The sequence below is a fragment of the Elephantulus edwardii genome, unplaced genomic scaffold (assembly GCF_000299155.1).
Source record: "Elephantulus edwardii isolate Elephantulus edwardi_28Jun2011 unplaced genomic scaffold, EleEdw1.0 scaffold00030, whole genome shotgun sequence".
Taxonomy (NCBI): domain Eukaryota; kingdom Metazoa; phylum Chordata; class Mammalia; order Macroscelidea; family Macroscelididae; genus Elephantulus; species Elephantulus edwardii.
Genome location: NW_006399780.1, coordinates 17,790,726 through 17,801,826, shown reverse-complemented (window position 1 = coordinate 17,801,826; position 11,101 = coordinate 17,790,726). Strand labels below are relative to the sequence as shown.

The 11,101-nt window shown below is 48.5% G+C and overlaps 1 protein-coding gene across 1 annotated transcript; it reads left to right on the top strand.

Moving 5' to 3' along the window:
• Positions 1–785: 785 nt before the first annotated feature.
• KRT8 (keratin 8) lies at positions 786–8,389 on the top strand. Its single transcript, XM_006883875.1, has 9 exons — positions 786–1,166; positions 3,835–4,043; positions 4,654–4,714; positions 5,143–5,238; positions 5,836–6,000; positions 6,274–6,399; positions 7,177–7,397; positions 7,549–7,607; positions 8,208–8,389. Exons 1-9 carry the CDS (start codon positions 825–827, stop codon positions 8,387–8,389), a joined length of 1,461 nt encoding a protein of 486 aa, XP_006883937.1. The 5' UTR covers positions 786–824.
• The last annotated feature ends 2,712 nt before the right edge of the window (positions 8,390–11,101 follow it).

The window sequence follows — 11,101 nt, the reverse complement described above, 5'->3', positions numbered from 1 at the left end:
CTCCTCCTGTGCAATCTACAGCCTCCAAAAACTAGTTGAGTCACTTCCAAGTTTGATGGCAATAAACTTGAACTTTTGAGCTACACCAATAGATTCTGAGAGAAGGTGGCAGATCTCCATTCATTCATTCATTCATTCATTCATTCATTCATTCATTCATTCCACAAATACCGAGAGCCTCTCATGGGAACCTGCCACAGTCCCAACTGCAGAAGATACAGCGCTTACAGGACAGTGGCAACAGCTGACCTCCAGGTAAAGGTTTTGGATCAAAGGGCACCTAGGCAGCCCCTCTCCCTCTAATCCTTCAGAGGTGAAGAGAAGAGCATTTCCGGCTTTGTGAGTATCAGTGCTCAGAGCCACCCATTTAGTTGCCTGGGGACCCTTTTCTGCTACGCTTCTCAGATCTCCAGTTTATTTCCCATGGGAGGGAAGGAGATTAAACCCACAAATCAAGGTTCCAACCGATGGGGGTCCAGTGTAAGTCCTCCAGTTACAGAGAGCTTCCCGGGCTGTTCTCCCAGTTTCTCATTCACTAACAGGCTTTTCCTGGGGTTTCTCGGGCAGGGCTGGTGGGGGTGCCCTAGATGGAAGCAGCTCTCTGCTGCCCCCACCTGAGTCCTGCCTGGAGGTGGCAGGTGTTGAGTTAGGCCCTGCCCTCTCCGGATTTAGCCACTCAGGTACAAGGCCGCTCCCCTGCCCTGGGGCAGGGCTCTGTTTTATAAAAGGGCTCTGGGAGTTGTCTCCCCCACCTAGAAGGAGCTTCTTGGGCCTTTCTTGATCTTCTGTCTGGTTCTGCAGCTGCCTCACCTCTAGCCTCCACCATGTCCATCAGGGTAACCCAGAAGTCTTACAAGATGTCCTCCTCTACCCCCCGGGCCTTCAGCAGCCGCTCTTACACGAGCGGGCCCGGCACCCGCATCAGCTCCTCAGCTTTCTCCCGGGTGGGCAGCAGCGGCAGCTTCCGAGGAGGCCTGGGCGCCAGTATGGGTCTGGCTGGGGGCTACAGTGGGGCAGGTATGGGAGGCATCACGGCCGTCACGGTGAACCAGAGCCTGCTGAACCCCGTCAAGATGGAGCTGGACCCCAACATCCAGGCCGTGCGCACCCAGGAGAAGGAGCAGATTAAGAGCCTCAACAACAAGTTTGCCTCTTTCATAGACAAGGTGAGAGTTCCCCCTGCATGCCTGGCCATACCCCACGAGGGTCCGCACTCTCTCTCCTGGCCACCATGAGGTGGGCACATTTCCAGTTCCTCCACCGGCGTCCAGCTGGCCCCACCCACTGGCAACTCTATGACTCATTTCGCTCTTGCACGTTGAGCTGGGACTGGGATGGGGAGAGGAGGGTCCACCTAGATCTTATTCTGAATCCTGGAGCTTCTTCTCCCCTCAAACTTTCCCAAAGTTGAAGAGGGGTTGATCAAGGGCATTTTTTATCATGGAAAAGTCCCAGCTTCTAAGGGGAGCCCCTTCCTCCAGGTTCTTCTCGCACATGGGGCTCCTCTGGCTACTTAATGGTTCCTGGTTGGTTGGGTTTTTTTTTGTTTTTTTTAAACCTAAGAGTTTGATAGGATTCCAGGATAGAGCTGAGAGTTCCTTGATTGAAACAGGCAAATATTGATTGAGGTTTTTGGTGCCCCAGGGCCTTGAGTGTGGGGGCACCAAGGTGAGTCATATCTTGGCTCCAGCTCTGGGATCCTGCAGTGCGGGGCGGGGCTAGGAGGGGCAGACACCCGCCCCAGAGGGCAGAGGTCTGTGGGCTTTGAGATGTCCTCGTCTATCTGACTGAGCTCAGTGGGGTTGGGTGTATGTCTAGGGTGGGGTGGCATAGGGTGGGGTGGGGGAGACACCCTAGTGTCTGACTTCAGAAAAGCACCCATCCGGGATTCAAAGTCTGTGGCCAGTAAGGGGCGTTGACACACTGTCCAGTTGTAGGCCCTATTAAACTCCAGAATTTATGATTTCAGATAACGAGATCTGCCAACGCCCCTCATCCCACTCGGCCCTTGTCCCTTACACGCTTCCCTACCCGGGTCCGCCCCAGCTGCCAGGCTCCACTCCCCCAGAGAAAAAGCCAGGCCGGGTTTTGCAGCCGTAGGGGCCCCAGGGCCCCTAGCGGTCAGGAGGATTGGGCCCCTACCTGCTGACTGGCTCCTGGGAGGCATTGTGGGAGAGGAAGGAGGGAAATCCTGGGGCAAATAAGAGCCATTAGGGATTGGAGTCTTTTGGGGATTCGACAGCTCCCTCGATTTTCAGAGTGCTAGCTCCTTGCCTGTTTTTACGCACTCTTAATTTTACAGCTTGACTTCTCTGTATTAGTTCTAGGACTCTTACAGTCAGTAGTTAAGCACGAGTTCTAAATTCTGGCTCCCAAGTTTCTAGACTTTGCTAGGTCTGCTTTTCCTCGTCTGTAAAATGGACATCAAAGATATTTTTGCCTATTCAACGTTATAATACATGTGAAGGGCTTGACTCCTGTTGATTAGAGTTAGATTTTAGAGTCATTTTTTTCTCCTTGAGGGGCAGAATGAGCTGGGGAAGAGATTGGGCTGGGGGTGGGGGCTGATGACCACCGGCTGTTGTGGGATTTCTAATCTAATAAAAACCTGAAGCATGACAACTTTGGATTGGTTAAAAACAAAACCAAAACCATTCCACGCCTTGGAACTAGTCTGTTGGCTTTTTCCACACTACCATCTAACATTCCCTAATTTCTTCCCAAGATCCAGATTCTTTGAGCCCAGGGTGTTTGGCATAAGAAGGAAGGATTGTGGATTCAGGGACAAGGCTGTGGGTAGGGGACCCTCCAGGATCCTCTGTCTTTTGAACAGCCTTTATCAGATGCTTGAAGAATCGTAGAGTAATATGAGAAGAACAGAACGTTATGGAAAGAGATGGGGTGGATGGTGAACCCCTTCAGTTTTCAAGCTGACCTCAAAGACTCCTTATCTCCTTGGTTGAGTGACTTCTGGACGAAAATGGGACTTGTAAAAGGGCCTGTTTGAGTTCCTCTAGGTCATTGCAGGGTTGAGTCGCCCAGGTACACAGAGGGGCAGAAACTCAAGGCCTTAGGGCACAACTTAGGTCTATTTTGGGGATCTATGCTTCCTGTTGGTGTTCACTGGAGGAATGTTTAGATAAAGCTTCTCTATGAAATCCTATATTCACTCCAACTAATAATGTTGTTGATAATATCATTTGATATAACAACCTACATTTTCTATTTTTAATCTTACAAATATAAATAAAAGCATGTCTTAGGAAAGTTGGCTACTTTTGTTGATCTGTTATAGACAAATCTAAATAAATAAGAACTGTTTGCTAGGTGCACACAGCTTCAATATAAATTCCCTAATTACTCCCTTGCAGCCATGCTCCCCACTCCTCCCAACACCGGAGAAGCATAGCTCCCTACCTCTCTCATTGTATTGTCTCCTTAAGGTCACAGGTGACCCTTCCAAAACAACTACTCAGGTCTCTAGATTTCAGGGACCTCACTGCATAGGACACTCTACTGGCCTAATTAGAAAGGAGTTGTGCTGCCAACCCCAAGGTGGGCTGTTCTAATATATCAGCTGTTCTGAGAGAGAAAGATAGGCAATCTCTTCCTGTGTGATATACAGCCTCTGAAAATCCATTGGAGGCTCAGCTATGAGTTGGTTCTGACTTGATGGCATTGTATACATATAAAATATAAATAAATAAATAATATATATATATATGCATGCAGGATTAGAGGAAGAGAGAACTTAAACTTTCCAAGCACTTGCTCCCCACCCTAGGCTGTGCATCTTGGCCTGATGTTGACTTTTGTGCTCCTGCCCTCATGTAGGTACGGTTCCTGGAGCAGCAGAACAAGATGCTGGAGACAAAGTGGAGCCTCCTACAGCAGCAGAAGACATCTCGTAGCAACATGGATTCCATGTTCGAGAGCTACATCAACAACCTTAGGAGGCAGCTGGACACCCTTGGCCAGGAGAAGATGAAGCTGGAAGCAGAGCTGGGCAACATGCAGGGGCTGGTGGAAGACTTCAAGAATAAGTAAGCCACCCTATTTCCCACAGCTGAAGTTGTCTTGCCTTGCCCCTTGGAATCTAAGACCAAAATACCCAAGATCCTCTACTCCTGGGCAATTCAGTCCTATATAATAAGGTTGATATTATGACTAGATTTGCTAAGGATAGTCTATGTTTATACCTATTTTTCCCAGAGTAGTTGTTATTAGCACCCCTCTTAATACCAGAACTGTTTGGTTTTGGACAATAAATTATATGGAAATGTTTATATACTAAACCTGAGATGGAAGAGACAGGTGCCTGATAGGCTTAAATCATAAAGATTTAAACCAATAGACAAACTGTACCTTTTAGTTAGCAGTTCAACACACTATAGTCTACTCCACTGGAGCTCTTTTCCTATTTATTTATGACTCTTACTCTTGAACTTTTGTAAACTCCAGAAAGTTCTCTCTGAGGTCTTATGTTGGTCCCTGCTTCTAACCCTCGCAATACAATATGGATTTGAGGATATATATTCTGTGTATTTTATGAACAATATTTTCTAGATATTCAAAGTTCCCTTCCCTTCAAAAAGACCTAGGGCTGCCTCATCTTTACCTTTAATCTTATTCTAAGCCAAATTTCCTCACCAGGTACGAAGACGAGATCAACAAGAGAACCGAGATGGAGAATGAATTTGTCCTCATCAAGAAGGTGAGGGAGTACTTACATCTCCAGTTAGTCTGGGACTTTAGAGACTTGGACTAAGAAGAGGCTTTCTAGGTTCTGCCCTGAATGTTTCCTAGTATTTCAACATCTGAATGCCTCCTACGTACACAGCATAGAAAGGTAGTTAAGGTCAGAGAGATAACTAGGTACATCTTGACAGAATTCTAGACATTGGAATTGGGACATGGTAAAATGGAGCAGTAGAATTGAGACTCTGACCACAAAAGGCTTCTCTGGAAGCAGATGTGAAGGACTGGGGGTGTAGGTACAATGGAGTCAAGGACTGTGCCCCATAATGGGTGTGGGAAAGATAGCGAGAAGGTTCTTAAGTCTAAACTATTAAGTGGCCTATTTGGAGCCCTAAGATGGTGCTGGATGTGAGTATTCAACTCATGCTCTTTCTGCATCACCAGGATGTGGATGAAGCTTATATGAACAAGGTAGAGCTGGAGACTCGCCTGGAAGGACTGGGTGATGATGTGAACTTCCTCAGGCAGGTGTATGGAGAGGTACGTTTGTGGGGGCTGGAAGACAGTCCCTCCACTCTGGCACCTACCACTGCAACAGACAAGGACCACCATGAATAATCACAGCTACCGACACTATCTTAGCGTGGGTGCTCCACACGCACTATGTCCCTATATGAGGGTGGGTTCTTCCATTTCACAGAGGAGGAAGTGGGTACAGAGAAATGAAACAACTTGTCCAAATTCATCATGCAGAAAGTGGTTATCTGCTGCACAATCAGAACCATTCTGTATCCAGAGCCTTTGTTCCTAACCTTTGAGACACATAGGATCCCTCTGGGGATGTAAGCACTGGTAGCTGGATAGATGGATGGAGTCTTCTGAGTTCATATTCAAAGCCAAAATTTCAAAACCAAAACTTTCTTTTATCCTTATCTCATTTCATCTCTACCTTCTTCCATGTTCCAGGTCTTTTGACCCATGTTGCTTCTCAGTCCTGACTTCTACCGGCTGCTCTGCTCTGCTGCCCCATCTTATCTTTTAGTTGCCACGTCTTAGTAAAGAAGGGAGATCTTTCTGTGAAATGGGGTTCCTTGCAGGCAGGGAGAGAGTTTCACCCCTTCTTTCCCTCCATGGTAGGAGCTCCGTGAGCTGCAGTCCCAGATCTCAGACACATCTGTGGTGCTGTCCATGGACAATAGCCGCTCCCTGGACATGGACGGCATCATCGCTGATGTCAAGGCCCAGTACGAGGAGATTGCCAACCGCAGCCGTGCAGAGGCTGAGAGCATGTACCAGATCAAGGTGAGCAGCAGGGTCATCTGTTCGTTTCTAGATTGTCCCCACTGCAGCCGTACCTATGCGCTGGTTACAAGGAAGGGGCAAGACTCCATACTCTGCGGGGTGGATGCTGGATTGCCTGTGCCTGGAGGCCTGGGAGAAAGTCCAGCAGGCTGGTTGGGGTCGGGGAGAAATAAGATGACCTGGCAGAGCAGGCAATTTTCCTCTCCATTGGGTGGAGGGTGCCTTGTGTGTGGAGGCCCTTCCTCAGGCCTCACATCTCATCTCTCACTGTAGTATGAGGAGCTGCAAACAATGGCTGGAAAGCATGGAGATGACCTTCGTCGTACAAAGACTGAGATCTCCGAGATGAACCGGAGTATCAGCCGTCTCCAGGCTGAGATCGAGGGGCTCAAAGGCCAGGTATGAGCCCAATTGGCCTGGGGTGGGGAGAGGATTCTCAGACGCATTAAAGTGAGAAGACAATGTCGGAAGGAGTGAGGGTCTGGGGGCCAGGGGCTGGAATCATAGATTAGAGTTTGAGTTATGGCCCAATTTTTAGATTGTTCTTGAGAAAATGACCAGCACTAAGGGGATCTTAGGGCTATAACAGGATGGAAGGGGATTGATAGGCAAGTTGAGGTCTAGAAAAGGCCCTCAGTCCTGCTTTATTTAATCTGTCATATATCAGGATGTGATAGGGCTCAGATGTTTTAAGAACATGCTCCCTAAAGGTAAAAGAAGGGGAAGCTTCATCTTACGTTCTTTGGACATGTTGCTAGGAGATAAAGGGACATCATACTAGGAAAGTTGGAGGGTCAGTGAAGGAGAGGGAGACCTTCAACGAGATGGACATAGTGACATCAGCAAGGATTCAAGTGTGTCAGATATGATGAGGATGGCACAGCATAGGGCAGGGTTCAGATCTGTTGTTCATAGTCACTATGAGTCGAACTTGACTCGATGGTACCTAATAACAACAGACACTGGAGAGCTCTACAGTTAGGGTGGGGCTGGCGTCATACAGTGTCACAAGTGAGGAGTTTGTGAGAAGTTCCCGGAAGCTGTTTTAGGGCTCCATTCTCAGTGAGCTTCCTCAGTCTCACTTCTGGGGTTCCCTTTGAGTTTGGGTGGGATGGGTTTGTTGGGGTCAGGGACTCTAAGGAAGGCGTCTGCTTACCTGACATCCTGCCTCCTCAGAGAGCTTCCCTGGAGGCTGCCATTGCTGATGCAGAGCAGCGTGGGGAACTGGCCATTAAGGACGCCAACAACAAGCTGGCCGAGCTGGAGGCTGCCCTGCAGCGCGCCAAGCAGGACATGGCCCGGCAGCTGCGCGAGTACCAGGAACTGATGAACGTCAAGCTGGCCCTGGACATCGAGATCGCCACCTACAGGAAGCTGCTGGAGGGCGAGGAGAGCCGGTGAGTTCGGGGGTCTCTGATGCTGGCCCTGAGACCTGAGACCCGAGATGGGCAGGTGCTTGCCCCGCCCCTTTAGAACTTGGTGCGGGTTGTCTTGGAGCAGGAAGGGCTGGAAGTGGGTCCTCATATCCCTTGTGTTCTCTGGGTACAGGCTGGAATCTGGGATGCAGAACATGAGCATCCACACGAAGACCACCAGTGGCTATGCCGGTGAGTGTCCTGGACGCTGAGGAGAAGGACGAGACCTGCATCTATCCTCCTGGAAGGTCCCCCCAGCAAGCAGGCCTGAGTTAGGGGGAGGTGGACTGTGCTTAGCGAGTTGTAGTGGGACCTGATTCTGAGCACTTGGCAGTTGAGGAGAAAGTCCACGAGAAGGAGCAGGATCCTTGCTGCTAGGGGAATCTCAGAGTGGTGGGGATATCATCAGCAGAACCCATACAGTGATCACTCTCATAGAAACCAATAGAAAATATCCAACTGAATGGTAGCTCTGTGCCAGGCACAGTGCTAAGTACTTTTACATGCTGTATTTTATTTACCACTTACACAGTCTCTGTAAAACTTCCTATTTTTATAAAAGAGGGAGCTGAGATCCCATTAAATGACCTACCCGAGGCCACAGAGCTAACACTGAGCTCTTTCTCACACTGCTCCCATTCCCCCCTGATGCTCTGGGGCCATGAACCTGGCAGTCATGACTAGAGTGCCCGTCCTTGGCAGTGGTGTGTAGGGAGTGAGCAGGGTAGAGGCGGTGGGGCCTGACACGCGAGGAGACCATGTGCTCATGTGGCTGTCTCTGTTCCTGATCAGGTGGGCTGAGCTCAGCCTACGGGGGTCTCACAAGCCCTGGAATCAACTACGGCCTGAACTTCGGCTCCAGTGGAGGTTCCAGCACCTTCAGCCGCACCAGCTCCAAGGCGGTTGTTGTGAAGAAGATTGAGACCCGTGATGGGAAGCTGGTGTCCGAGTCTTCTGATGTGTTGCCCAAGTGAATGGCCACTTAAGCCCCTTCTAACTGCGAGCTTTCGAGGAAGGAAGCTGTGCAGGGCCTAGGAGGTCAGAAGACCTGAGGCATAGTGTCAAGCCCTCAGCCCACCCTGAGGGAATCCACTGCTTGAAGTACTGTCTTTTAAAAGCCTATGATCCCGACTAAGTCAGTTCGTTGTATTTTTTGCCCTCTTCAAAATAAAGTCCACACAAATTCACTTTGTAGTGAGTGCAGCCTTTATTCAAGGAGGGGGTAAAGGTTGAGGCGAAAGTCAGTGACTCAGAAGCTGGGAAGGGCCCTTGGGGAGGGGAGTCTCCAGGCTTTTCCTGAAGCGATTTCTTTGTGGAAGCTTGGTTGATACCTTGACCATTGCCATAAATATCCACAGCTGGTGTAACAGTCTCTCATCTCTGGTGGCTTAGTGGTAAGGAAGTGTGCTGCCACCTCAAAGGTACAAGGTTTGAATCCACCAGTTGCCCTGAGGGAGAGAGATGGGCAGTTTCCTCCTGTGTGATTTACTGCCTCTGAAAACCCGCTGGAGGGTCAGCTATGGTTGATTCCAACTCAATGATACGCAATGATGACAGCAAGTCAGACATCCCTTTTTTTAAATGACTATGTTTGTTATGTTTTATTTCTTAAACATGATGCTAACATACTAATATTTATTCTATTATTATCTATAGTTTCTTTTTTTAAATGAAGCATACATTTTTTTATTCCCTCTTAGCTTCCCCTCAACCCTGATGTCAGTCCTGTTTTACAACAGTGACACTATGCAATATTTGTCCTTTTGTGACTGAGATATTTCATTCAGCATAATGTCCTCCAGGGTCATCCATTTTGTGTAATATTTCATGAGTTCTTTGTTTTTCAATGCAGCGTAGTATTCCGTTGTGTGACTATACCAGAGCTTCTCTATCCATTTGTTTGTTGATGGACATTTAGATTGTTTCCAAATCTTTGCTATTGTGAACAAAGCTGCAATAAACATGGGTATGCACAGACATCCCCTTTTAACTGATCTACACACAGACCTTGGAACAGAGTAGATTCTGGATGGTGCTATCCCAACAGAGAGTTGCATTTAGTTTCCCTACCTTACAGGTGATCAGCATTAAGACTACTTGGAGGCTCAGTGAGATCAAGGAATTAATTCAACTGAGAAGTGCAGAGCTGGTATTGAAATCCCGGGGTATCCAATTCGTGTGAGACAATAGTTCTCTCAATAACACACAGAGCTGGTCTTGTGATTGGAGATGCCTCTTCTTTTTTTCCCCCTTCCTTTTAAGCCATGGATCAAGGAGTGCTGGTTTTACTCTCAAGCAGAGGTACAGGGTCCATTCTGGCAGTTGGGTGTGTCACGCAATAATTTGAGCAGCCAAGATAGTAGAGGAGTTGTCTCTGATTTCTCGTTTGTTGAGACCCTATGAACAACAGATCTGAAGCCTGTCCTCTCCTGTGTCTGCATACTTCTTGACACACTAGAGCCCACTGTGGCAGTCACTGTGTCAATCCACTTGGTCAAGGGTCTTCCTCTCCTTCACCGACCCTCCACCTTTCCAAGCTTCGCGTCCCTCTCCAAAGAATAGCCCCTCCTTGATGAGAGAGCTTTTTCCTGCTCCACTTACAGTCCCACCCACTCTCCCTTCCTGCCCTTTCACAAGCTGAATTTATATCAAACAGGGCTTGACTGTGTGAAGGGTGCGTGTGCATTCTGTGTTTGCATGCAGGGGTAGGTAGATTGTGGTTAGATGGGTGTGGAAGAAGAATTGAATGAGGTGTGTAAGAAGCTTGCCAGTCTTTGCTGGGACACAGAAACTCCAAGGCCTAGGGGCAGGAATGGAGGGTTTAACAGGAGGATGAAGCCAGGCATCTCTAACATTCTTGTTCTACTGTCACCATCATTGAAGTCCAGGCAGATGCAGTAATCTCAAAGTGTGGACAAGCCCCTCGTGTGACTGAGATGAGGCATTTTCACTAGGGAAGCTCGTGCAAGGTCCACAGGTCTGCCCTGATCCTGGGTTCCAGGCTTCCCAGTTGCTGGCCTCTCAGCAAGGGCCCATCTCACTCTCCCCCTACTTACTCACCTCCATGAAGCTCTTAGACTAAGTCTGTACAAGCTTTGTACCTCCCACCCCGCCCCACCCAGTTCTGCAAAAGGGCCTGAGCTCTGTCAGGACAGTGTCACAATAAATTACTTCACTCTTTCAGTGAAAACACTAGCAACAGCATTATCTAAAGCAGTGACTTCCCAATAATTTTGGCAATTGGTTCATAGGAATAAGGAGTCCCGTTGGTGACACAGTGATTAAAGAATTAGGCTGGAGCTCTGGTAGCCTAGTGGCAAGAAGGTGTGCTACAATCCTGAAGACACGTGGTTCAAGGCCACCAGCTGCTCCACAGGAGGATGGGCAAATGCGATTAATGGCCTCTGAAAAGCCATCAAAGGGTCATCTATGGGCCATTCCGACTCTGTGGTAACACACAACAGCCTAAAGTTCAGTGGTTTGAATCCCACCCATGAGTAGCTCCTCGGAAGAAAGATGCTCCCCTAAAGATTGTTGTTGTTTACCCTCAAGTTGTAATCGACTCACAGCTGACCCTCCAGGTTTTCAGAGACAGTAGTAAGTCACAGGAGAGGAGATTGCCTGTCTTTTCCTGCAAAGCAGCTGGTGGATTTGAACTGCATTCCTCTAAACTGGTAGTGTAATTC

Coding starts and splice junctions, on each gene's coding strand:
- KRT8 (XM_006883875.1), top strand. CDS start 825: ATGTCCATCAGGGTAACCCAGAAGTCTTACAAGATGTCCTCCTCTACC. Junction 5,239..5,835: donor TCAGGCAGGTGTATGGAGAG/GTACGTTTGTGG, acceptor CCTCCATGGTAG/GAGCTCCGTGAGCTGCAGTC. Junction 6,400..7,176: donor TCGAGGGGCTCAAAGGCCAG/GTATGAGCCCAA, acceptor CTGCCTCCTCAG/AGAGCTTCCCTGGAGGCTGC.